At 34.3% G+C, this 27,924-nt stretch overlaps 1 protein-coding gene across 1 annotated transcript in view; it reads left to right on the forward strand.

The window, feature by feature from the left end:
• LOC130233207 (membrane-associated guanylate kinase, WW and PDZ domain-containing protein 1) overlaps positions 1 to 27,924 on the forward strand; it is a 153,747-nt gene that overhangs the window by 119,547 nt on the left and 6,276 nt on the right. Inside the window, exons 14-17 of the mRNA XM_056463135.1 lie at positions 15,776 to 15,976; positions 16,992 to 17,059; positions 17,153 to 17,302; positions 18,867 to 19,005. Coding sequence (XP_056319110.1) covers positions 15,776 to 15,976; positions 16,992 to 17,059; positions 17,153 to 17,302; positions 18,867 to 19,005 — 558 coding nt within the window. The remainder of the gene's footprint in view (positions 1 to 15,775; positions 15,977 to 16,991; positions 17,060 to 17,152; positions 17,303 to 18,866; positions 19,006 to 27,924) is intronic.

Here is a 27,924-nt window from a genome sequence, read left to right on the forward strand (position 1 = left end):
TGCAATGGCCAAGTCAATCACCTGATCTGAATCTGATTGAGCATGTATTTCACTTGCTGAAGACAAACCTGATGGGAAAATGCCCCAAGAACAAGCAGGATCTGAAGACAGTTGCTGTAGAGGCCTGGCAGAGCTTCCGGCTTCCAGACTTCAGGCTGTAACTGACTGCAAAAGATTTGCAACAAAGTATTAAAAGGTGAAAGTTTGATTTATGATTTTTATTCTGTCCCATTACTTTGGGTCTCTTAACAAGTGGGAGGCACAAATGCAAACTGTTGTAATTCCTACAGTGTTCACCTGATTTGGATGTAAATACCCTCAAATAAAAGCTGACAGTCTGTGGTTAAAGCACATATTGTCATTTCATTTCAAATCATTCAAAAGTCTATTGTGTTAGTGTTTAAAGCAAAAAAAATTATAATTGTGTCAATGTCCTAATATTTATGGACCTGACTGTGTATATGTTAATAATATGATTAGTACATGGCGTACTTCACAATACAGTTTAATGTTTAGTAAGAGATATCAGTAGTCAGTGAAATGTTCCAATACATTTGGCATTGGCATCAAAAAGTGTGTTTTGGATGCTGGATGTACTGCATTTTGTTCATAGCTGAATGATTTTGTGCTCTGCATGCAGGTTGTGTTTTGTGGGTCTGATGGCCTATATAATGACTCTGACTCAACAAAACAGCTGCTTCGACTGAGCGAGTAGCACAGGACGGGGGTGATGGGATGGGACAGAAAGGTAATGTAAAGGAAAGAGAGGGGAAAAGACATGACAGGTCATATTAGTCAGAAGAAAAGAAAGTGAAGGAAGGAAGAGGCAGAACAGAAGAAAGATTAATAAAGTTTGACAGAGTTAAAGGTTGTTAATATTTTATGTATGTTGACTTGGCAGCAGTGATTCAGAACCAATATAAACGCGATGCGTTCTTTATACACACTCACACACACGTATGCGTCAGCACTGTCATTCAGAGCTCAAGTGTTTCCGGAGGATGAATCTCTATGACTCACGCTGGATGCTCCATTGTGGGGAAAGTAATGATTTTCAGTGGCAGCTGTGAGAGAGATTGTTCTCCACTCTTTTATTATTATTTATTTTGATTTTTTTGCAGCTGTGCTGGGGTGTTTCTCTCAGCTTCGCGTTTTTTTTTCATACTGAAAGGACTTTATTATTCTTTTTTATTTATGATTTTGGAGATTTTTCACACAGCGCGGATTTTTCAAGTACTTGAATCTTGTGCAATCTATATGATGATCTTGGAATTCTACGATTCTGTCTGCGTTCTGAATGATTTTGAGATATTGCATGTAGTTTTTGCATTCCATATAGCAAACAGTATGTGTGTAACATTTGTTTTTTAAATAAAAAGTCTTAAAATGTAAACAACTTATAAAAAAACATTCCATAATGTAAATAATTTGTCATTTTAAAAAGAATATGTCAATAACTCAATTTTGACAAAAATGTCAGATAGAACCTTATAATTCTAATGTGATGATATATCAAGAATACAGATGTTTTCTGCATGCTGGTCAGACACTAGGTCAGATTTGTAATATTTCTAAAGCCACTATAATGAAAATCTGAGATACAAACTGTTGGAAGTTACACAAGCAAGTTTAATTGATAATTGCATTTGTAATACAATTCATAAGATTAGATCCAGTTTTCTATGTTTTATTCCAATCTATTTTTCTAAGTCTGATATGTAATAAAATCTGATTACCAGTAAAACTAGTAATGGTTTGTTATAATGTTTATTTGGGGCTTCAGTTATTATTAGCATTATTTATCATCAACATTATAAATATGTTTACTGTCACTGTTGACAGTTTAATCACTTGCTGAAATAACTACTTAAATAGTCACTTGTATTTCCTTTCCAAAATGTAAAAAATAATCTTACCTCAAACTGAATGTTAGTGTATAACTTTGTAAAAATAAATAAATAAATAAAAATGTAAATAAAGTTACATTGCCAGTAGACAGTATTTTGGCTAGTATTTTTTATTCTTAATTTTGCAAAAGGTGTGTTAACCCTTATGTACTGTTGGGGATGTTTTCATCCACTCTGGGGTGATTTTGAGTCTTAATTTGGCCATAACTTTCTGTGTTTCAGCTAGCAGAATGATTTTTGGTGACAAATCTTATTTTGACACATATGTGGAAAAATGCTTTGATTTTTATTTATTATTTATTTATTATTTTTTTTAAATTCAACAATACACTCTGGGCAATTTTACTACCCTTTCGTTATGTTTGGGATGAAAACATCCACTGAATTTAACTGCTGTAAAAATGCATCAGACAATTATTTTTAAATTTTTTTTGCAGAAATCTGTTAATCAGTCCTGATCAAAACTAAATTGTTTAGAAGTTGACAGCAAAATGGCTCTCTTGAGTCTGAGAAGTTAATATATCCTGCATCTTGCTGGAGAGTCAGGCTCCATAACCATTTTTAAAGCTTTGGTACAAGTAAACCCCTTTCTCATAATATTTACTGCCCTTCTCACCAGCAAATGACCAGCAGAATTGCATGCAATGTTTATGTATTGCATGCCTTGTTTATGTTTGTTCTGTACTTCTCAACATCAAAAGGTAGCTGGTGGATATTTACACAGTCTTTGTTTTTGTTTACTCAATGCTGTTCTGAGAGCTTTATCTCAGCTTTATCTATATGCATAATTAGATTTTCTCTGGCGCATTAAGGTAAGTGTGCAAAGGTCACTCTCACACACTCACAGACACACTTACACACACTATAATTTGCAGTTATACTCTATATAACTCCATATAAAATCTAGAAACTAAGCTTTTATTTACATATGTCTATATAAAAGGTTAATGGTGTGAACTGATGATCAACTGTAAAAAAATAAAAAAAATTCCTTTTTCCAAAAGAGAAAATCACAAAAAACTCAAGAATGCATAATTATATTGTGTCATGGCTTTGCAATCAAAAAATGTGGTTATAATAGAAAATTATGGGGCAAAAAAAGCCACGAACAGTAAACTGGGGAGAAAAAATTGAAAATCTTATGCTGCACAAAAACTAACAATGCATCAAAGCCAAAATACTAATCATTCACATGTCCAAAGACTGTGATAAAAGGGGTAAAAAATCCAGTCCACAATTACTTTTTATATTGAAAATAAGTCATTTTGTTTGTTTTCTTCACCAAATATGTATCTGATGCAATTTTACAGTTCAATTTAGTGGATGTTTTCATCTTGAACATAACGAAAGGGTCGTAAATTTGAACAGTGCACAAGGGTTAATTTCCATGTGGTAATTGGTTTGTTTAATGCCAATTTGTGAGCAACTTATGGCAAATTCTAAAGTAAACTTTCTCTAACTTCATAGGCTCTCAATAAAAGCATGCAAACGTTCTGGAAAGTCAGCCGGTTATGACATAATTTTTATTTACTATTTTTGACATTTGAAACAAGGTTAATGCTGAAGGAGCTGTTCTGAAAATCGACGTCAATGTATCCTGCAAAGATAAGGAGATTAATTCAAACTTTTATATACAGATTTGATACTTTGTAATTAAAAATAATAAATACATTTTATTTTACCCCATACAGTACTGTATGTTGGTGTTGACCAACTTAGTCCCAGCTATTCCCACTGGTAATCAGCATAGTAATCACCATCTCCTCAATCACTGTACCTGGTGCTGATTACATTTAGCAGATGCTTTTGTCCAAAGTGACTTAGAAATCTTTTTTTCTTTTAGAGATATGGAGTGATTGTAAGAAACTGGGGTGCAAGTGTGAGTTAAAGTGTCATAGAGATGAAAGAGTGTTTTCTGCAGGTGGTTTGTCAAGCCTACTCACCTGTGTGAGGCACACTCAAAATTTCATAATGTTTTGAGGTTGTGGTGTGGTGGGGGAGAGAAGAGGGGGATCCTGGTGTTGTTCACTGGGGTTCAAGTGATTCTGGAAGAGATTTCTTAGTTTTTTTGTGGTCGTTTGAATGATACTAGTGAATCAGCAGTCAATGTGGGAGTGGGAAGATCATTCCACCAGCATAAACCATTGAATGAAAAGATTTTGAAAAGTGTCTTATAGCTTATATACTTATGATTACACATGATCTTTGTTCCCCCCCCACCACATATATACTGCTTTCCCCATTCACTCAGTCAGAGTTTTGTTTTGCCCTGCATACAATTCTGAGCGCTCCTCCTTGTACTCTGATTGTCTTTAGTTGTGGCCAGGATTTTGTATTTTGTTTATTACTTAAATCTCTGCCTATGAACTCACCTGGATCAATTATATGTGTGAGTGTTTTCCCTGTATGCTGAGTCACCTGTTACAACGCTTAGTTTGGTATATTGTGCTCTGTTTAAAAAAGGAGCTGCAAATGGGTCCTCAGACATCTGACCCCTATATATATATATATATATATATATATATATATATATATATAGAGTACGGGTAGGGGGCCTTACAAGATAATGTGCCCTGGGGCCCCTGAGTTCTTAATCCAGGCCTGGTTGTCCCCCAATAAACCTAATAATTCAGCTAATTGTGAATACGTAGTTTAAACAAACAGCAAACATAATTTTTGATTGTATATCTATTGATGGGAGAATCAAAGCTTTAAAATAGTTGAACTAATTTCTTCGCAAGATCATTCACAGTTCCGAAGTGTTCAAAATACCATGCATATCCAATTTTCTAAATGTTTTAATATCCCAATGATGTAATGAAGCACTGTTTACTAAAATCAAGTGACCTTGCCAATTTGGTACATGCTGCAAACCACTGCTTTGAAACAAAGGGCTCAAAGATTTCCAAGCTTCATGAAGCAGTGCTTCGAAAGCAGCGATCATCAGATGTTCTCTTTACCTATTTGGAGGAGTAAATCTTCTCAACCACCACTGGTGTGCAACATCCATAGTGCTGCCATAATGTGCCAAAACACCTACCACACACACCTGCTTACTGGTGGAGAGGAGAGTATTAAAACTAATAGGAGGATAGGATGACGAATGAATGATTTGGCCAGTATGCCACGGTCACACCATTGCTCTTTTTGAAGGACCACTACTCTTTTTGTCCACATCATACTATTGGAATGCTGGGGTTTATACAGACTAGGCTGAACACCCCTTGCTGGGCTAAAAAGCACTTTTTCCAGCAGCAATCTTATTTCCCAGTAGGTCTTCTATCCAAGTACTGACCTTGGTCAATCCTGTTTAGCTTTAGTAGAGAAGGTAGACATGTGATGACCACTAATTTTTGCTACATTCAATCTCTGGAAACACTGTGTGTTAAAATAGAAACATTGAAAAGCTACTGGTGTCACTAAAAACAGTTTGTTTTTATTCTGTCGAATTCTGCCCCTTTAAACATCTAAATATCCACCATGACACACGAATTCAAAGTAGTATAACTTTTTTATTCTAACATTTAATTGTGAGGTGTATTAAAAGGTGTTTTAATGAATTATGATTCATTATAGGGTCTCCCAAATGGTCTACTGCTACATGTTATCCAGACTGACATATATTTATTAGAGGACCAGTGCCTCCTGAGGAATGAGGAGTAAAGTGCTTCACTCACAGGCAGATTAGTGATGGGAACTCTGAGCACTTTTCTCCTCTTATATTACCCATTATGGGATTTGAGCCTTTGGGTTTACCAGCCCAGAATTTTAACCATTAAAATGCCTTTCCAGATTGAAAGTTATTTATTATTAAACCTGAGCAACCATGAAACCTGATTTGTGGCACTGGAGTACAAAATTCTTACACTACAGCAAAAATCAATCCAAAAACCTTTTTTTTTGAGGACCTTGGATTGATTTTTGCTGTTTATTCTGATGAATCCCTTTCTCAAAGAGCACCGACACATTATTTAAGTTACCCCCCAGCACTTTTTGTTTTGATTTCAGTTTTACAATATGTTGACCGGCGATAGCCAAAATAGTATGGGTCAAAATGATAGATTTTTCTTTAATGGCAAAATCATTCGATTATTAAGTAAAGATCATGTTACATGAAGACATTTTTTTAATTTCTCACTGTAAATATACCAAAATAATATTTTAATTTAGACAGTTTTACACTTAATTCAGAATCACTTTAGAATTCGTTTTACACTACATTATAAGATGTAATGCACAGTTTTAATGATGATTTTATCTTTTTTTTATGTTTAATTTTAACCCTCAAATATTGTCCTGTCCTAAATACGTGTACATCAGGAGAAAGCTAATTTATTCCGTTTTTTTTGTTATACTGTATATATTTGAATTTCAAAAAATAGACACTTTTGGTTCAGGATGACATTAAGCATCCACAGTCAATTCACATGCTATTGCCTATATCAGAGGTGCCCTAACTTTTCCCTATAAAGGGCCAAAAACCAAACTTAATTGAGGGCTGTGGGCCGGATATATACAGATATGTGCCAAAAAATTAGAATATTGGGGGAATGTCCATTCATTTCAATAATTTGTTTCAAAAAGTGAAACTTGTGTGATATATTAGTTCACTACACACAAAGTGAAATATTTCAAGCCTTCATTTGTTTCAATTGTAATGTTTATGGATTAAAGATGAAAAAAACAGAAAACTAAAATCCAGTGTTTTACAAAACTAGAATATCATGACAAAGTTCAACATTGTAGGCTCCCGGGGTCTCAATCTAGTCTGCTAATTATTGAAAACCATTGAAACTGTCTCAGTTTCTAATAGGCCAGAATGATGGGCTGATCATGTGCATGAAGACTGCTGATTTGACAGTTGTGCTGAAGACCACCACTCCCGAACCAAAAATGATGTTGGGAGTGTCTGTGCTGGGCTAAAGAGAATAAGTACTGTTGCCCAGGGGTCCCAAGTCCTCTTTTCAGATGAAAGCAAATTTTGTATTTCATTTGGAAGTCAAGATCCCAGAATCTGGAGGAAAAGCAAAGAGATATAAAAGTAAAGCTGCTTAAAGTCCAGTGTGAAGTTTTCACAGTCAGTGATGGTTTGGAGAGCCATGTCATATGCTGGTGTGGGTCAGTTGTCTTTTATCAAGTCCACAGTCAACGCAGCTCTATACCAGGATGTTTTAAAGCACTTCATGCTTCCTGCTGCCGACAAGCTTTTTGGAGATGATGATTTTATTTTCCAGCAGGACTTGAAAAGCTAAACTACCTACCAAAGCTACCAGTACCTGGGTTAAAGATCCCTGTTCTTAATTGGCCAGGAAACTGACTTAAAACACCTGACTTAAACTCCATTGAAAATCTATGGACTATTGTCAATAGGAAGCTGAGGGAACAGAGACCCGAAATGCAGAGAAGCTGAAGGCTGATATCAAAGCAACTTAAAGCTACCATAACACCTCTGTGTCAAAGGCTGATCGCCACCTAGATGCTGTAATTAGTGCAAAAGGAGGCACAACAAAGCACTGAGGACATAATACAGTACATTAACACACTTTTCAGAAGGCAAAGATGTGTTTAAGACCCTTTTTTGATTGGTGAATTATTTTAATTTTGTGAAATACTAGATTTGTTTTTTTATCTTTAATCCATAATCATTACAATTGAAACAAGTGAAGGCTTGAAATATTTCACTTTGTGTGTAGTGAACTAATATGTTATAATAACTAATAAGTTTAACTTTTTGAAACAAATTACTGAAATAAATGTACTTTCCCTCGATGTTCTAATTTTTTGGCACATACCTCTACTAATCTGTATTACACACAAAAAAAATTAAATTTATTCGATAATATTTAAAAAAATAGAAAATGTTGCTTTAAATCGAATGAACTAACACAGTTTCATTGTTAACATTTTATAATGAACGTATTACAGAAAAAAACATAAACAGTCCCATTTATAGCACAATGGAGTTCAGCTGCTCCTGCCTTTACCTTGATTTGCTCACCGGTGTCTTGTGCATTGACATTTTACATTTTTATTTACATTTTAACAGTCTGATTGATTTACAACATTTAATTGAAAAATTTTATTTCAATTGGCTTTTTTTGTAGCTCAGCAATAAAACAAAGAAACATAAGGTTACGTTAAATTAAAAGTGAAAATCTCTGTCAAAAGCTTTCGTCCCAGCCAACTCCCATCATTCTCCTTTTCTTTTCAGATGGGAAGGTGGGCCAAATCAAAGGTTACCATGGACTAACTTTGGCTTGCGGGCCCTACTTTGGGCATCTCTGGCCTATATTAATGCATCACATTTAACAGTACAGTGCACAAAAAATTATCGAGATTAAATTGCAACCACTTTTGGTCCATGTAATATTCGTTTGCATTATGATATGTACAACATTGCCTGTTAATATAGACACTCAACTTGAATACTAGACTGCCAATCATGCACCACTAAAAGTACAATGGTATTGTCGTTGACATTAAGGTCTCAGTCAATTACTGTTTTGAGTAAGAACAGAATCTTTAATGCATAACACCTCCTAGGCAGATCTTACACTGGCATCAGTCCAGCGACATAATAGAATGTCATGTTAAGCCAAGACGCTAATGCTAGTTCTTACAGTTATCCCCTTCAGGCGGTAAAGAATGGAGGGAAAAATCAAAAGGCTTAGCATGAATTTTTCCCTTTGAGCTAAAGCGAGTCAGCATTAAACATCAATGGAGATTTCTGTTTTCTCCGCACATTAGGTTCTTCCCCAAGAAAACCGAGATGGGACAGAATGAGAGATGTGTGTGGGCATGTGAATATTTTTGCCTGTGTGTGTGTGTTTCTAAGTAGGTCGGCAGAAGATAAGTTTCTGTTCTTGTTAATGGCGTACGCTAATGGAGACAGGCAGATTGACTTTAGGGACAATGATGTGGACTCACAAGGTCATTTCCCTTTAGTGTCTCCATGTGACGTTTGCATTATTGCAGCCTAATTCAAGAATCTTCCAGTTTAGACTCAAAAACTAGTTCAAATTAATTATAGAACTTTCTTTTGCAAGCTAAGGGCTGTAAATGTAGATGCATGGGTTCAGATCTTAATGTAGGTCTAAATGTAAATGTTAAGATCTGCAGTATTATTTAATATGATGGAAAAAACTTCAGTATTTTATTTTTATGAGTTAGATTAGAGGAGCGACACCGTGGCTCAGTAGTTAGCACTGTTGCCTGTGTAATGATGTGTAAAACATGTGCTGGAAAAGTTGGCAGTTCATTCCGCTGTGGCGACCCCTGATAAATAAAGGGACTAAGCTGAAGGAAAATGAATGAATGAATGCGTTGTCAAGTCAACTTGCCTTTGTTTCATTTTGTTTAGTTTTTTTTTTCATGTAGTGTTTCGTTTTGTGTTTTGTTTCATTTTGTTTCCTTTCATTTCATTTTGTGTTTTGTTTTGTTTCGTTTTCTTTTGATTAATTTCATTTTGTGTTTTGTTTCATTTCAAATTTAGTTTTGTTTGGTTTTGTGTTTTGTTTCCTATATTGTTTTGTTTTATGTTTTGTTTAATTACATTTGATGTTTTGTTTCATGTTGTGTCGTTTGCAACTCAGGCTCATTCTGAAAACGTAGTCCCGAGGACGTTTCTGGAAATCGCGAAATACGTCCCGGGAGGTACGTATTTTTGCAGTTTTTGGTGTTTGCGAATCCTCGAGAGGCCGCTATGTACGCCTTTTTGGCTTCTCGGACGTCTCCCGCGAGTGCCGTTCACGCCCGCGCTGTTCTCGCGTGAACCCACCAGAGGCCGCTGTCGAACAAACGTCTGTCTGTACGACTGCCTGGGCGACTGGCCGATCGGCCAGCCGACCCATCCTCCTCCTTCCCTGAACCCAACCGATTTTACCGATCGACCCGCCCGCCCTAAACCCAACCAATGATTTACAAAAGCCGTCCAGAAAAAGAAAAGCCCTCATCCGATTTTTTTTTTTTTTTTTTTTACCACGTTTTCGGATTTTACAACATTCTCACACTGTTATGAACCTCTTCGCTTTATTTCTTGGATTCTGTTTTAGTCTTACCTGATTTCTGGAACTGCTCTTCCCCAGACTCAAACCCGGTCATCGTCGTCATGGTCAGCTCCTCTCTGCGTTTCGAGTCCGCCGACGTACAGGACGAGCTAACCGGACAAACTGTTTGTGGCGAGAAAGCCCTCCACATGAAGGTAAGTGGTCAGCCGGCGAGCGCTAAAAGGAACTGCGTCATACCGCCCGCAGCGTTCGCTTAAAAAACTAAATGCAGCCATACGTACCTCCGGCTACATAATTCGCGGTCTCCAGAAACGTCCTCGGGATTACGTTTTCAGATTACGTTTTTCTTTTGATTAATTTAGTTTTGCTTTGTATTTTGTTTCATTTCGTATTTAATTTTGTTTGGTTTTGTGCTTCATTTAGTTTCCTATCTTCTTTTGTTTCATGTTTTGTTTCATTACATTTGGTGTTTTGTTTCGTGTTTTGTTTAATTTCGTGTTTCTAGTTTAGTTTAGTTCAGTTTCGTTTTTTGATTTCATGTTCAGTTTTTTTGTTGTTTAATTTTGTTATGTGTACTATATTTCCAATTCAACACATTATTTTAATAGAGAGTTTCATAAGAAAGTAAGCTTTTATATTTTTAATGTACTTCATGCTTTGTGATATGAAATATGTAAAATGTATCATGACATCTAAAGTTTCTGAAACATTCAGAGCTTTGAAATTTTACAAATGTAAAATAACATTCAGTGAGAGTATTTGCCAAAAAATGCAGATAATGTATCCATTATTTTGATAAGATGTATACAGTATCATGTGATCTAAACTAAAATCTTGATGAAGCTCTTGAGTAAACTGTTGCAATGACATTTTAAAATACTGTATTTCTGCTACAGATGTCTCTAATCTCTTATCTAGTAATCTGTAACATCACATTAGCACTGATGACTGTGATTTTAATGGCTCTGAGGATTTGCATTAAAGGGGCAGTTCATCCAAAATTTAAAAATCTGTCATCATTTGTCCTCCACTTGTTCCAAACCTGTTTGAGTTTCCTTCTTCTGTTGAACATGAACCAAGATATACTGAAAATACCAGAAAATAAACAGCCTTGACATAGTATTTTTTTTCCATACTATTGGCTGCTGGTTTCCAACATCTTGTTTTGTGTAGAAGAAAGAAATTTCTAAAAAGTTTGGGTGGTGAATGTTCATTTTTTGTGTGAACTATCCCTTTAAATCTCCATTGGTATTCCGGCTGTGAGCTGCATCACAGGTTTCTGTAGGTGACATTCAGTGTGATTTAACGAGCGGATCTGCAGCAGCCACAAAATCTCTTATTCAGCCTTGTATTAATGATAGATGCCTTTAAAAGCCACCCCCCAAAAGAGTTTGACATTGAGCGAGAATGAGAGAAACTTTTTTTCCTTTTTACCCTGCCACACTGATGAATAATTTCCCTCCATCTTTCTCTCTGTCCTATTTGAATCCCTCCCACTTTACTCTTTCCACCCTCCATCCATCATTTCTCCAGCTCCTCTCCAGAGACAGAAATCTCCACAGAGCGTTCTTTATCTGCTTTCCCTCAGATAATCCATCTTTACTCTTAACTCTGTGTGCTTTTGTGAAAGTCTTTAGTAAGTATGTGGTTTTTCTAAAGGGGGAAGTTTATTTAAAGCGGCCCATTTGGCTATATTTATATATTTTTTACAGTGTATATTGAGGCTGCTTGTGAATGTAAATTGAATACAAAGATAACAATTACAGCAATAAATGTTATTATGGGATTTCGTGATGTGTATAGTTACAAGAACTGTTCCCAGTTTTTAAAGAACTATATTGTATTTTTTCAAATTGTGTTTGCACTTAAAATTGTAACTTTGCTGATGTAAACCAGTCGAAAGTGATATCAAGCACTGCATTGAGCTTGACCCTTTTCACATTTCAGGATTTCTCAGTAGCGAAAGTCATCATAGTTGGATAAACTCATGAGTGCAGTGAATGGGAGAGTACAACAAATTATTTTTTTACAATCCTATTTGCTGTAATAATAGAAGAAAATATTGGCGATGGTGTTATCAAGACTTTCTGAAAAAGGGAAAAAAAATTGTGTGATTGATAATGGCAGCTAGAAGGGAGAACAACTTTTCACATTTATAGTCTTGCACCATACTGTACACTCTGCAGTTCTAATGCCTTGCACAAGTGATGTTTTTTGTAATTTGATGCAAAGATGATATAATACATACAAAAATACAAATAAATGTTTAAAAAAAAATCTAAATATTAAAAAAGTTCAAGGATTTAAGATGCTGATGACCATTAAACATGTCATAAGAGTCTTGTGAAAAGTGTAGGATGGAGAATGGCATGAAGTCGTGTTTTCATTATATGTGTTTCATTATAGTGTACGAGCATAGACGTCCAAAAGGTGCAACTGAAACTGCAATTAGGAGAACTAAATCTGCCATGACAGTTTATTAGTGCTTTGTGTTGCTGTTAACATCAGCTTTCAGAATGTTTATGTCTTGTAACATAACATTATGTCTTGTAAAATACTGTGCAGGTGTTTCGTTTGGCATGTGTTCACCAAGTTTCGATACTGTGGTTCCTGTTATGAAGTATTTAGACCCTGTTTTGAAAAAATAAACAATTTAGATTAGATTAGATTAGATTCAACTTTTTTGTCATTACACATGTACTAGTACAAGGCAACAAAATGTAGTTTAGTTCCCCCAAATGGCTTCACTAAATTAGTAAAAGTATTTCCAATTCATGTGGTGCAAGCAGACCAAAAAGGGAAATTCCTTCAATTAGTTCTAGGAACTGTGGAAAAAGTTCCTCCAGTGTGAAAGCAAAGCTCCTAATGTCTAAAGAACCAATTCAGATCTATCTGAAACAAGTCAGGAATTAGTTTGTTTGTGTGTTTGTTTTATTTAACAAAGTTTACAATTTCAAAAACTGTCATGCTTGGATAAAATATACAAGGTCGCCATTAAAGCTAGAACCACTACTACTACTTTATATGCAAGCGATATAAGCCTTGTGATACATTTGGTGGCCTTTTTGGATGGTGATAGATCCTGTTTGAAATGCACAGTTTGTCCCTGACATGTTTTGGAAGCAATAGACCAATCACAACACAGAGAGGACCATCAGAGCGAGAACCACCCACAAAATACAATTGTGTTCAAATAACATCTTTCAGACGTTTCTTTTGGACAATAAGACGTTGAAAAGACGTTCCCTAAGGGTGCAGAAGGAAAGTTTTTAATGTTTCATTAAATCTCTCAAAATCTCAGCAGAGTATCAACAAAAACACCTCTAAAAACAGCATCAACAGCTTTACTTATAATTAATCTGTTTTACTTTATTACTGTCAGACATCCACCCAAGTTCTCAGTCCCAATTATTGAGAACTTAAAGTTTTAAATGGTTTATTGAGTTTATAGAGTGGCTGCTTTACTTGAGGTGTTTCATGTTAACTTCTTTATGTTTGTTGAAGCAATCGCAAAAGTGATTGTTGCATTTTCTTTTAAAAGTTGAATTGATTGGTTTGTCGGTGATTCTAATCTTTACAATCTAAACAATGAGAACGTGTTGATTTCATTGAGCTGTTTGTAGAAATCATGCTTTACCATGCTTCACTGCAATGGTGATTCTGAAAAATATTTTTAATAAAACAGCTAAAGCATTTTATTCTTAATTAATGTGATGGGGGACATTTGAAGACATCTGACTAATAAAGTCAAACGATTAGTAGTAAGTGAAGCTGCTGATGCTTTGTTTTGTTTATTAATTTGTTTTGTTTATTAATTTGCTGAGATTTTGAGAGATTTAATTTCTGATGGTCCGTTTCCACTGAGAGGTACAGTACGGTATGGGTCACCTTTATCAAGCTTGTGTTTTCAGGGCGTGGTGTACGACAGAAAGTTTCAGACGACGTCCTTTTTACTCAATGAAATGTCACAGTAACGCCGTAAGGTTCGTTCACATATCATATGAGAAGCACTTCTCACAAAACAGATGCTTTATACACAAAAATACTTCTGTATAAATGGGTATTACTAACTTTTCTATGAACATGATTTGATTATAACTGCAGATCAATAAGTGTGAAATAGCCTACTGTAACGTCTGCAATTATAAATGAATAAATACAACATATATGAACACATACAAACCCTTACAGTCTCTGATATGTTACCAATTACAGAAAAACTACACACAGCAGACATTTAGTGCTTATTGAGTTCAAAAACAACACGAAATATAGCCTACATTCAGTGTAAACTTCTCACGTATCTCTGTAATCTTCAGCAACACGTGTAGGCCTCTCGTTAGAAAGTAATTCTGTCATTCCGAGTTCATAATAGTCCAAAAAGTGATAATATTAGTTAAACATGGCAGTTTGTTCATGTTTTAAGTTGCAGAAAGCATCATTTGCTGCTGTTTTTTCCAGATCTCCTTTGCTTTTTTGTGCTTCACTCTCGCGTTTGTCCCTTTCTGAAAGGATCGGATATCAGATCGCTTTAGTGATCATGAGCATGTTATTAATATGAGCTCAAGAAATTTGTTATTTCAAATATAGACGCACGGCTAGCTCTCTGGAGAAAGTGAAACCACTCACACTTTTAGACAGGCTCGTAAAACATAAACAGGACATAGCAGATTTTGTTCTTCTTGGCTTTGTGGCTTTTCATCAAGACGACAAGGTTTGATTGAGCTTGGGTCAACCATGACTTCTTATTATGTATATATCATAATGGTGTAATGTCTCAGCTTTAAAAATGGACGTATCTCTGTAAACCAATAGCGTTCAGCTGTGCGTCTAGCTCCACCTTTTGGTACCCTTTGTCCTGCTTGGCACCCTTTGCAAAGGGTGACCAAAAAGTGGTATGGTACTGTTCGCTTTTAGGTACCCTTTGACAGTGGAAACGGGCATAAAAGCGTACCGAACCAAACCATACCGTACCACTCAGTGGAAACGGGCCATAAGGCTGTGTCTAAGTCCAAAAAAGATGTTATAAAACATTGATTCTGCATTCTTAGTGGACGTCATTTCAATGTCTGATTGTCCAAAAGAAACGTCTAAAATACATCACTTAAAACAATTGCGCTTATTGGGCAGATGCTTGAAAGAACCGTTTGATGCAGCAGTGTGTTTAATGGGACCATGAAAGTGTTTCTTAACCTTGGATGAATGCAAATCTGTCGTAGGTGACCTCCAAAGCAAAATTAGGAGCCTATAATATAACAGAGCATAATGGGGCGATTTAATGATGCAGTATGATTTTGATGAATATCTTCAGCATTCTTTTCTATTTCAGTTTGACTCATAAATGTCCGATGAAAGGGCAGTGACTCAGAGGCATAATCAATAAATCTACAATCAGAGCTATTAAAAACTAAGAAGCTATTCTGTAGAAACCATGTAGCATTTCCTTAAAACACCTCAGCAACAATACTGCAGTATCCATACATAGTTCATCTAAAAATTAAAATTGTCATAATTTACTCTCCCCTCGCTTGTTCCAAACCTGTTTGAATTTCTTTCTTTTGTTAAACACAAAAGTAGATATTGTGAAGAAAGCTGGAAGCATGTGACCATTGACTTCCATAGTATTTGTTTGTATTGATATCAGTGGTTACACGTTTCCAGCTTTCTTCAAAATATCTTTTTTTGTGTTCATCGGAAGAAAAACTCAAATGTTTATAACCATTTACAATCACATAAACAGTGACTACATGTAGATTTCTGGGTGAACTATCCTTTTAAGCACTATTGTGGTGTTGTGTTTGGCAAAATCAGGGAGTATTTAGAATGTTCACTGAATCTGATTTGTCTGTCTCTGTCCTGCAGCGGTGTCTCTGCTGCCGCACAGGTTTGTGACGGTGCGCAGAGGAAGCCCAGCAGCACGCAGTGGTCAGATCAGGCCTGGCGATCGTTTGGAGGCTGTGGACGGCAGATCAGTGGTCAATTTACCTCATAGGGAGCTGGCTCAGATCCTGAGGAGAGCTGGAAACACTCTACGCTTGACCATCGTACCTCGCGCCAGTGCTCGTGAGTGGATTATTTTATACACCATAGGCTGATTATTTTTACAGTGCTGCAGTACTGCATATGGAAGGTTCTTGAAGAACATTGGAGGACAAAGCAGAGGAAAAGTATAGAATAAATTTGATCTTGGAACACTAAACCATTCACAAGGGTTAATTTGAAATTTATACGTCATCTGAAAGAAGTATAAGTAAGTTTGATGTATTGTTTATTAAGGTTAGGGTTAGGGTTGAGGTTAGGACACTATTTGGTCGAGATACTATTTGGAAATCGGGAATCTGAATGTTAAAAAATATTAATACTTGGAAAATAGCCATTAAAGTTTTTAGCATATTACTAATCAATAAATATGTTTTAATATAATTTACAGAAGGAAATGTACAAAATATCTTCATAGAAGATAATCTTTCATAATCATAATATAAACATAATATTCTGATAACTATTAAAATTCTGATGATTTTGGCATGAAACTGAAAATCTAGATGGCTGTTCTCAAACAGATACCCATGCAACATAAGACACACATTTGAACTCCCAGTATGCACCTCATGAAGTTGAGATACAGTATATTTATATGTTTATTTATTATGTTTTTAGTACATAATATCCATACTTACAGTTGTGTTGTTTCATTCTTTCAATTTCATTTCATTTAAATTATCTAAATATTTACATTTTAAAAATGCAGAAATATGTTTCAAATATTGTTTATTTTATTTTTTGCCTTGCATTTTTTTCTTATTCTTTTTTTGTTTCATGTTGTCTACAAATGATTAAGACAAGTCTGAGTTGGCCAGTATTTTAAGAAGAAAACATTCTCTTCTTTCTGTGTGTATGTTAATATGTTAATTATAGGTTTTTTATACATGTTAAATATTAACATATTTGAAAACAATTTAAATAACATAAAAACATAACATTAGCAAAATAAAATTCCTCAATATGAGCCGACCACTTTATATGGTTCCTTACCATATAATCCAAAAATACTATCTAATCTATTTTCCATCTTAAGATTCCTCAGAGCGAGCAGATTATGACCCTGATTATAAAAACAGGAAAACTCACAAGTCAAAACCAAAGGTGAGCAACAGTTAAGTCTACAGTGCTTTTTATACATTCTGTGTGACAAAAATGACAAAGAATAAGTCTCTTTTTTCCACTTCAAACACAAAGCAGGATGCCACGCGGTACTACAGTGTGGAACTGGAGCGGGGTCCCACTGGATTCGGCTTTAGTCTGAGAGGAGGAAGTGAATACAACATGGGCCTATATGTGCTGGGACTGATGGAAGGAGGACCGGCCTCACGCAGCCACAAAATACAGGTGTGGATAGGATGTGTGACTTTCGTCTAGATATTTTTTGGGGATAAACCTATTGGAGAGATTCAAATATGTACATTAAACTTTTTAATCTAACTTGTATTTTTTAAGTTAGGGTTATTCTGTCAAGACAAAGTCAACGGATGTAACAACTCTATAATGTTATTACTTTATTATCAGGTATGTGTCAGAGGATAAAAATAAAAGCTTATGGGATATCAAATGCAACACAATGTAAATATAATAATAGGTTTTTATATTTTTGTCAGTGTTTTGACGATGTTTTTGAGATTTTTTGCAGACATTTTATCTTACACTGCTATTAAAAGGGTTTGGAGTCAGTATTTACATGCTTTATATAATCACTTTTTTACATCAATATTGTCTATTATACTATATTTTAAAATGTATTCATATTATATTATATTATATTATATTATATTATATTATATTATATTATATTATATTATATTATATTATATTATATTATATTATATTATATTATGTAAACACCAGGATTCAGTGATAAATATCAAATAAAAAACAGCATTTATTTGGAACACATTTTTTGTAACATTATAAGTGTGTTTACTGCAACCTTTGCTCATTTTATTTAGCTATAGCACTGTAAACTTATTATTATTGTAAAAATCCTACAGATCCTAAACATTCGAACTATAAATTCCAGACATAATATAAGTTGTGATAACTTTGAAAAGTGCCTCAGCAAGCGTCACATTATTAAACCTATAGCTGTATAGTAGATAGCTAATGTTAGCATATAGAAAATGCTAACATTAGCCTGATAGCACTGAAAGCCTATAGGCTAAATCCCACCCTGCAAATCACCATCCAAAGCCACATCTCCTGAATGCACAAATGCGCACTATACAACATCACTACATCATGTAGAAATCACCAAAGAGAAAACAATATAGTACAGTTAGTATTTACAGTTAGTATTTTTATCCATAAATGCACTGAAGACATAATCTTTTCTGCACAAACAGGGTGTGCAGATGTATGCAGTTACATATAGGACAGGCATATAGGACAGCTTATTGGACAAACTTTTCTTGTTCCTACACCTTCAACCGAATATTTTAAATACAAATGTAATTAAAAACAAGTCAATACAGCAAGTATTTTTATGTTGCTTTAACTCATTTTAATGTTAATCAGGTTTCAACTACATTTTTTGAGTTTACAAAGTTTAACTTAATCTTTTTAGTCAGTTTGAATGATTTAGTTGAGATGACTAGAAAAGTTAATTTGATTCAACTGAAAAAAATTAAGGCGGCAAGAATTGTTTTACAGTGTACATACAGTATAAATACATTTGGATATGAAGAGACTTTCAACCAGCATAACAAAAATAATTTCTGAAGACAGCACTGATTCACATGTCTATTACTAAGACAGTATGGGTATAATAATTTAAGTCAATACTTGTATTCACAATTATTTTTAAAAGCACTCATAGTCTTATGTTCTATTGCACGCAATGGTTTATGACAGAGAGTTGATGCTTATACAGTACCTTGTAAAAATCATTTGTGTGTTGTAGGTGAGTGATCAGTTGGTGGAGATCAACGGAGACAGCACAGCAGGAATGACACACAGTCAAGCAGTGGAGCAGATCAGGACTGGAGGAAGCAGGATTCACCTCGTTTTCAAAAGAGGAAACGGATACGTCCCTGACTACGGTAAGACGACTCAGCTAAATATCACCCTGACATTATCATATGTCTTATCAAATCTGAGATATTTACATTTTGACAATCACAGAGTCATTGGATTTATGTCACTGTGTTATAGCTAGGGTTGGGTATCAAGACATTTTATTATTTCATTTTAGAACTGGTTTAAAATTTCAAAGAACTGGGTATTCGATAAATGAGCATTTCGATTTGGTTTATCGATTCCTGTTTCTGATTTTTGCGTGGCATACAGCAGTGATCATTTTACAGTTGTATGTATCTGCCAGTATATATTGCCACTCATATTTCAACCCAGTATTAGCTTTAAAGTAAAACGTTTCATCTACTGGATGTGAACAGCTATAAAGTCTCATTATTACTTATCATAAGCTGTGATTTTATTGCGTGTGAGACACTATGAGTGATTGTTACATCTGTAGACAGAGCTATCACGAGAGCACTCTTTCGCACAGTCTAATGTCTCTTAATTATTTGATGAATTCTCATAGTTAAATGGATAGTTCAGGTAAAAAATCTGTCATTTACTCATCCTTTACTAGTCTTAAACCTTTATGACTTTCTTTTTTTCTGTTAAAGACAAAATAAGACATTTTGAAGAAAGCTGGAAACCTGTAACCAATGACTTGCATAGTATTTGCTTTTTCTACTATGGAAGTCAATGGTTACAGGTTTCTGGTTTCTTCTAAATATATATTCTATATTCTAATATATAAGAAAGAAATTTCTAAAGGTTTGAAACTATTTATGGGTGAGCAAATTGCAAGTAAATTGACATTTTTAGGTGCCATTTAATAGTTACAGTACATCCTGCTGGTTATAACATAAATAATAATAAGAACCGGATTTGATAGGCAGAATCGGAACTGGAATTGTTCGAATTAAAATGATACCCAACGCTAATAAAGCATAGCCAGACAGAATCAGACTTTTTCGGGGGCTGTTTCTGCAGAGAAAGTTATTTAAAAACATCTGCCGAGTGATTTTTAGAGTATAGGAGCTGAAACAAATTGCATAAAATAAAAACAACAATAAAAAAATATTTTAATTAAAAAACAAATCCAGTTAGAACCACTTGCTTAGTAAATAAAGCTACAGCAGGTCTCATAATGTATGTATTATACACAAAGACATCACCTTTTTGGAAGGACACTATATACTGTATAACTACAGGTAAACTATGTTTATATTCTGTCTACCCTATACACAACTCCTTCACTTTTCTAACTTTGACTGTAATGTAGTAATTATAATGTCCACCTTTTGTAAAGCTGCTTCGTAACAATAATTATTGTTAAAGGTGCTATACAAATAAACTTGAATTAAATTGAATAATACATCAACTAAATAACAAAAAAATACTGTACAGATCATTCTGTACATAAGCCATTTACACATTTGCATATTATTCAATAACATTACTGACATTAACAGAATTTTTTTTAAACATACATTTATTTAGACAAATATACATATACTTTTGTACAAAGTAAAGACTTTTGTGTAGTGATATACATATATTTTTCTAGCATAATGGAAAAAACATATGATTATATCATCTATACTATTCAATAATAATGAACTATATTATCAAATAATGAACCGATATCTATAATATGTACCTAGATATTTTACAAAGACGTAACCCCTTTCCTTTAAATGACACATTGACGGTGCTTTACAGAATGGCTCTTTGAACATTATCCAGAACATTATAAGTATTCTTGTCATGTGTCACCGATTTAAACGCCACATTCTTCAGATTTGAAGTTTTTCACATAAAAGGTGTCATTTTTCTGTTTAATACATAAAAAAGTCATCTGTAAAAATTACTGTAAATAACTGGCAGCTGTGGTTGCAAGAAGTCTACCATTAAAAGTAGAGCAGAGACAGTAAACTGACATAATTTATGACTTTAAACAATGTTAATATGTCAACATTTAAACAAGTATTACATTATTAAAATTCGTATAAAGATCACTTAACTATCGAACACCACCATGGTAACAAACATGACACTACAGTAATGCAGTAAACATTTTTTATGAACATTAAATGATTAGATGTACAAAACTGATGAGAAGAAAACTAAAACTGAAAAGAGAACTACAGTAATGTTAACAACAACAAATAAAACTTAAAAATAACCTGTTATGAAAGGAATTCTGTGAAGGTCAATTTATGAATTTACTGTTAATAAAATAACATATTTTTACTGTCGCAATTTTACAGTTTTATACAGTTAAAATTATGGCCATTTTTATGATATATGTACAGTTGAAATAAGAATTATTAGCCCCCCTTTGAATTTTTTTTCTTTTTTAAATATTTCCCAAATGATGTTTAAGAGAGCAAGGGAATTTTCACAGTATGTCTGATAATATTTTTTCTTCTGGAAAAAGTCTCGTTTGTTTAATTTTTCCTAGAATAAAAGCAGTTTTAATTTTGTAAGAACCATTTTAAGGTCAAAACTATTAGCCAATTTAGGCTAATTTTTTTCCGACTGTCTACAGAACAAACCATTATTATACAATAACTTACCTAATTACCCTAACCTAAGCCTTTAAATGTCACTTTAAGCTGTATAGAAGTGTCTTGGAATATATTATTTACTGTCATCATGGCAAAGATAAAAGAAATCAGTTATTAGAAATGAGTTAAAACTATTATGTTTAGAAATGTTGAAAAAATCTGCTCTCTGTAAACAGAAATTGTGGGAAAAATAAACAGGGGGGCTAATAATTCTGACTTCAACTGTACATGTAGTTATAAAAGTACTGCTGGTAATAATCGTTACAGATGTAGAAGTGTATTCTATGTGATTGTTAAGAACGCTGTGTTCAAAAGTGAGTATATTGGCTTCAAATGTTTTTCATGCAGTCTAATTAGGTCACATTTTATTGTTTATCCTGCTTTGGTTGTATTTCTATCACTGTCAGTCAGTTACTTTTTATACAGCAGTCTTTGCCTATGCAATTGTATTTCTCTTCATCTGTTATCAAACTAACAGCTGTTCTCTGCTTTCTTATCTTGGACTTTTCCCTCTTTTCTATTCACTTAAATTCCATATTTTTGACATCCATTATTATACCATATTATTTTTTGTCTTGTTAACTAATTATTTATGCTCCCACTAATTTGCTTTTGATTTCGCATCACTTTGTTTGATTTTCCTGTTTGATTTTCTCCTCCTTTGATTGTTCATTGTATTTATTTCCTATGAACCTTTTTTCTTTTGCTTGATTGAATTCTCCTCCTAACTTCAACGAGGCAATCTTTTCTACCTCTCCATTTCCTTTAATGCTTTGTTTTCATTCTTTGGGCCTTCCCTCTTTCTTTTTCTCTTCCTCCTCCATCAGTGGAGCTCTCCAGTCTCTCTCTCTGTATGACCAACTCCAAGCTGGGCGAACCATGTTTCTATGTGATTGGAAGGACAGAAAATACGCGGTTGGTAGCTGTTCCTGTTAGTTCTCCATTTTACTGTTTCTCTACATCTCTTTCATATTTCTCTGTCGTCTATAAGTCTCTCTGCTTTCCCTGTCATTTGTCGATTATACACCATGTCTAAGTTATGTGATGTCAGCCTGTTTGTGATGCATAGTTACAGAGAGGTAATGGTTTAAAGGTGCTGTATGTAAGTGTTTGACTCTTCTAAAGCATAAAAATACCACAATATGTTCGCAGATATTTAAGAAACATGCTAAGGGAACAGTCTTGTTTGTCAGAAAAACAATGCGAAAGTCAAATATTACAACAAAATCACACAGCAATTCGTAACTTCTTCATTTTGTGGCTAATTCGTATGAATTCGTACAATCTAATTCGTACAGTTTAGTACGATTTGCTCATCCCCCAATGACGGGTAGGTTTAGGGGTGGGGTTAGGTGCCACGCCTCCTTTTTAAAATCGTACAATGTCATACGACTGAGCTCCAAAACGCCACTAATCTGACAAAACGTAAAATACTTATATTTTATATTTGATATTCTGCTTTGAAAATGTGCTTTTCATACCGGTGTTGTGCCAAGAAATGCATCCCTGCTGCAAAATGCACCCTCTCATTAGCATTCTCAGTCTACATTTAAAATCAAAATCAAAAGCCATAATTGATTAAAGCATAAAATGAGTATTATTTTGATGGATAAAGCAAAGACAAGGTTTACAAATAAATGTAAAATAATAATATTAACTGTAGTGTAGCCTAACATGAGGCTTTTTGGTGGCTTTTAAACAGACATTTAGGCTACATGGAACACAACATTGTTGTTGCTGTTTTGAACTAAACAATACGTAATCTCATTGGTATTGTATTTAACGTCAATCTATTTATTTATTTATATGTCTTCTGTAAGGGAAGGGTTCCATTCATGAAACTCACCTCAGTCACTCTCTTTAGTGTCATAACTTTATTATAATTTCATATAATTTATATAATTTCAGTTAATAGATGCACATTTCAGAGGGGGTGCATTTTACGGCAGGAGTGCGCCTGTCTGTCTTTGTTTTGGTTCTTTTAATCCACCCACTGCCAGTTTAGCCAATTATATTTCAGCACCCCAGGTTGCCTTCATGGAAAACAGCATATTTCAATCATTCAGTCAAGAAGGCTCTCAAAGAATGTGCCTGTGACCGAAACTGCAACCTCCGGTGGACAGTAGCAGAATACAAAATGAGAAATTCCGAGTTCCACATGAGGTGGTTATTAGCAAATAATATAAATATTACAAACGTAAACATAAATTTCAGCTGTTGGTTAGGGCAAAAACAAAAATATACTTTTAGTATGGAAAGTATTTTCTCTTTTGTGTGCCATTGCTTTTAGTTTGAAAACGATTTAAACTAGCTTTAAATCAACCTTAAATCAGCCTTTAGTGTCAATAGTCAGGCACACTCACATCAATCTGGCAACCTGCACTTACGTGGACTTGTCAGAGGAGGAGCCAAGTGAAAATGTGTTTTGATTCAGGAGTGCAATACCAAGTTTAACCACTGGCTGTTAAACTTACATGCTGCACCTTTATTATAGTGATGATGTTTGTTGATAATTCCAGATGAAGCTAATAGGGTGGAGGAACTATAACGTCACCTTGTAGGCTAATCGGCTGCTAGCATAAAACTGGTTCCCTTGATAAAATCCCCATAGGCTTTTTGAAGATTGCGAATAATAAGCTCTGTGTTCAAACACCGTTCATTACACTTACACGTTTTGCCCAGCCGGATAATCCTCACACGAAAATACAACTTTGAGCACTTTTGGATCTTAAATGCAAACGCAAGAGTTGAAAAGCTAAAATTAGGCTATAAACGGACTACAGTGCCTTCGGGGCGCTCGCCTGTTACATCAGCACCACCCTGCGACAACTTTTCAAGCTTATTTTTAGAAATATGCTCCATGACAAAGAGTTAATCTCTCTGTTTATTATATTATAATCCATGCTATATATTATAAACAAATAAATACGCAAATACAAATAGACCTACATGCATTTTGGATCGTTTTTACTTGGGAAATACATCTGTTTTGCTTTACGGTTGTTCTAAAAGTCTTAAAACTGGATGTATAAATGTGCCTACATAGTATTATAACAAGACATATTAAAATGTGTATCGCTCGCGTGGACACAGCCTGCTTACCTTAACAAACGACAGAAATGAGTCGTGAGGGACAAGTCTTTTAAATGCTTGCAAGTTACATCATGGACACAGAACAGCATTCAACATTCAATATAGTGTATACTGCAGTTATGACAGAGTTAAATGTGTTCAGATGAAGCAAAAAAGATGAAAACACTTGATGACGTTAAAATGACAGTTAATATGTATGTGTTTTTACAAATTTATTCACACATTTGCATTACTGAGGGCAGGAAAGAGACAGGCTGCACTGGTGAGCAGTATTTTCATATCGTTTAATTAAAATAAATGATCAACAAATTAGTCTGTCTCGACAGCCTTTACAAGTGAAGGCATTATCTACACACAATATGAATTCCCAATTAGAAAAATACTACAAACTATAAAATACTATTCATGAAAATACTTGAATAACAGACAAATCCAAATGCCCAACACAAGCGAGCGGCACTCCAGACCAGTTCAGCTCGATGACGCATAATATCTCCGACACCGCCTGTAGTCCCATTTAGCAACTTGATAGCAACCGTCTTTTTAAAGAAGCACAACCGATTAATAAAAATCAAGAGTGTGATGTAACTGATGTGTTTTATGTCGTAGAACAAAACGTGAAAGTATCTTGAGTTTGTGTTAGCCACGAACTTTATTTAAGCAATTTTACTGAAACCCCATTCAAAAAACCTATTGACTTTGGGACGAGGGAACCGGAACTGCTAAAATGCTAACTCGCTTCCGGGTTTTTGCATACAAATTGACGTCATAGTTCCTCCACTCTATTAACTTCTAGCTGAGGTTATTTATTAATATTTTAAAGCTGCTGTTAAATTAAAATAAAATGACTAAGATTAATAATAAGAATTGTCTTTATAAAAACTTCACAAATACAGCATAATCTGTCTGTCATGATTACTTGACATTAAGTAGATAATATGACTTGTCATAAATCTGTCATAAACATGATTGTTATGAGGCTATTGTAATTGTCATGATTATACATTTTTGGTCACTTTTTTTTTAATAAAGTTTTGAAACTAAATTTGCCATTAAAATTCATTCATTCATTTTCCTTCGGCTTAGTCTCTATTTCAGAGGTTGCCACAGTGGAATGAACCGACAATTATTCCAGCATATGTTTTACGCAGCAGATGCCCTTCCAGCTGCAACCCAATACTCCAAAACACCCATACACACTCATTCACACACACACTACGGCCAATTTAGCTTATTCAATTCACCTATAATGCATGTCTTTGGACTGTTGGGGAAACCCATGGGAACACGGGGAGAACATGCACACTCCACACAGAAATGCACACTGGTACAGTCGGGACTCAAACCAGCAACCTTCGTGCTGTGAGGCGACAGTGCCAACCATTGAGCCACCATGCCACCTGCCATTAAAATGTGTTATTAAATGTAGTGTATTATATTATAACAATATATAGACAGTATAATGACCATCATGTTTATGACAGATTTATGACAAGTTATGTTGTCTTGGTAATGTCAAGTTGCCATCACAAACAGGTTTTGATGTATTTTGTTATGTCAAGTTGTCATAGCTAAAGACATTTCAAATAATGTCATCTTTCCATTTAATGACATAACTGAGTGAATGACACTTAATGACAGTTGCTATAAGCATGCATAAAATCCCATTCATTTTCATAATGTGTCTTAAAACCCCCTTCAAGTAAAGTGTTATCAATCTTTTTTCAGTGTTTGTAAATTGAGAGAATGAGAAAAATATATAGAAAAATGGCAAAGGTGTGTTTATAAACCAGTCAAATTTACTTAATTATAAAAAAAATTTGACTTCCATAAAAAAAAAAATCAAAATATTCAGAATTTAGAGTCAAGCTTCAGATGTTTCAGTGAGAGGATATGTTCACCGTTTCAAAATATTTGGGTCTAATTTTAAGTACTGTTTTTTCCCTTTTCAAAATGTTCTTCATTTATTTTAAGTGCATTCATCTCCTTGTCTAATGAGAGAAAATATATTGCAAGATCTTTTGATATTTTCAGCAATTATTGGCCCCTTTCATAATCACTTCACGTCAATGGTGTATCTTTTTCTTCTGTTTATCTTGAGTGGTAATTAATTTCTCCTCACAATGACTCGACAAAATGGCTGCACTATTCCTACAAATCAAAATGGAAATGATAGTCTCTTAAAAACAGCTATAGTTAATTATATTAGACATTTACATTTTTTGTAATCTTGATTTTTTTATTCTAGACACTTTTCTAAACTGTAAAGTGTCCTATTAAATATTTTTGAAAGCATCGGCATCATGTATAGTAACATTGGAAGCCCAAATTATTTGGTTTTATTATATTTGTAAGCATTTCTTCTTTATTGTCTTTTTATTGTAATGTCATACTTAATGCATACAATTAACTGGTTCAAAATTAACATATCAAACAGCCACTTTTGCATTTCAAAGCTTCTTAGCGTTCAGTTTTAATGAGTCAGTTGCAGCTTTAAATGTGAAGCACGCCGCACATTCAGAATGACCTCAAAGTCCTGACTGAAGAGGCTGACAAAAGACCCCAGCGACACGCTTGAAGTACTCAGAAACATTCATAGTAACTGATTTATTTGAACTCTAGAAACCATAATTGACTGTTCATTTTTCTTGAACTTAAAGTTACTGAATTTTTAGTCGTTTTGTCTTCTCAAATCTGCGCTGAACTTTTTGTAATATTGTTTGTTAGTGTCAAAGAATCAACCAAAAAAAGAAGGCTCTGTTATTATTACTTAATTTCTTGCTGTACCAAACATGCTGACATTTTTTAAAGTGGAATACAAATGACTTTTTTTACTTCAAATTTCTTTTTGATTAAGTTTCTACATTGGGATATCAATTACAACATTCATTTTATAATTATCCTTCCATGTTGTTGCTAACACTACCCCAAATAAACACTTCCCTCCCTCAACAGCCTATAACTTCCCATTGAAAAAAAAAAAAAAAACATAATTAATAAGTCAAGAAACGAAGAAAATAATAACAAGAGATAATCTTAAAAGGGGCGCCACACCTTGTCAAAGGTCTTTAAAGAACTAGTAAGTGATAGTTTTTTTTTTCTTTAATTTTATGCAAGTAAACACTTCTTTTATCCATGCATCAAAAAAGGGTGGAGAGACATGTTTCCACTTTAAAAGGATGAAATGTCTTGCTAGTAAAGTAGTAAAAGCTAAAGCTTTTGGAACCATTCAAATGACTTTTTTAAATGAATTGTTACATACTGAGAGGGTGAAATGTAAGT

This window comes from Danio aesculapii, chromosome 8 (genome assembly GCF_903798145.1).
Source record: "Danio aesculapii chromosome 8, fDanAes4.1, whole genome shotgun sequence".
NCBI classification, from domain to species: Eukaryota; Metazoa; Chordata; class Actinopteri; order Cypriniformes; family Danionidae; genus Danio; species Danio aesculapii.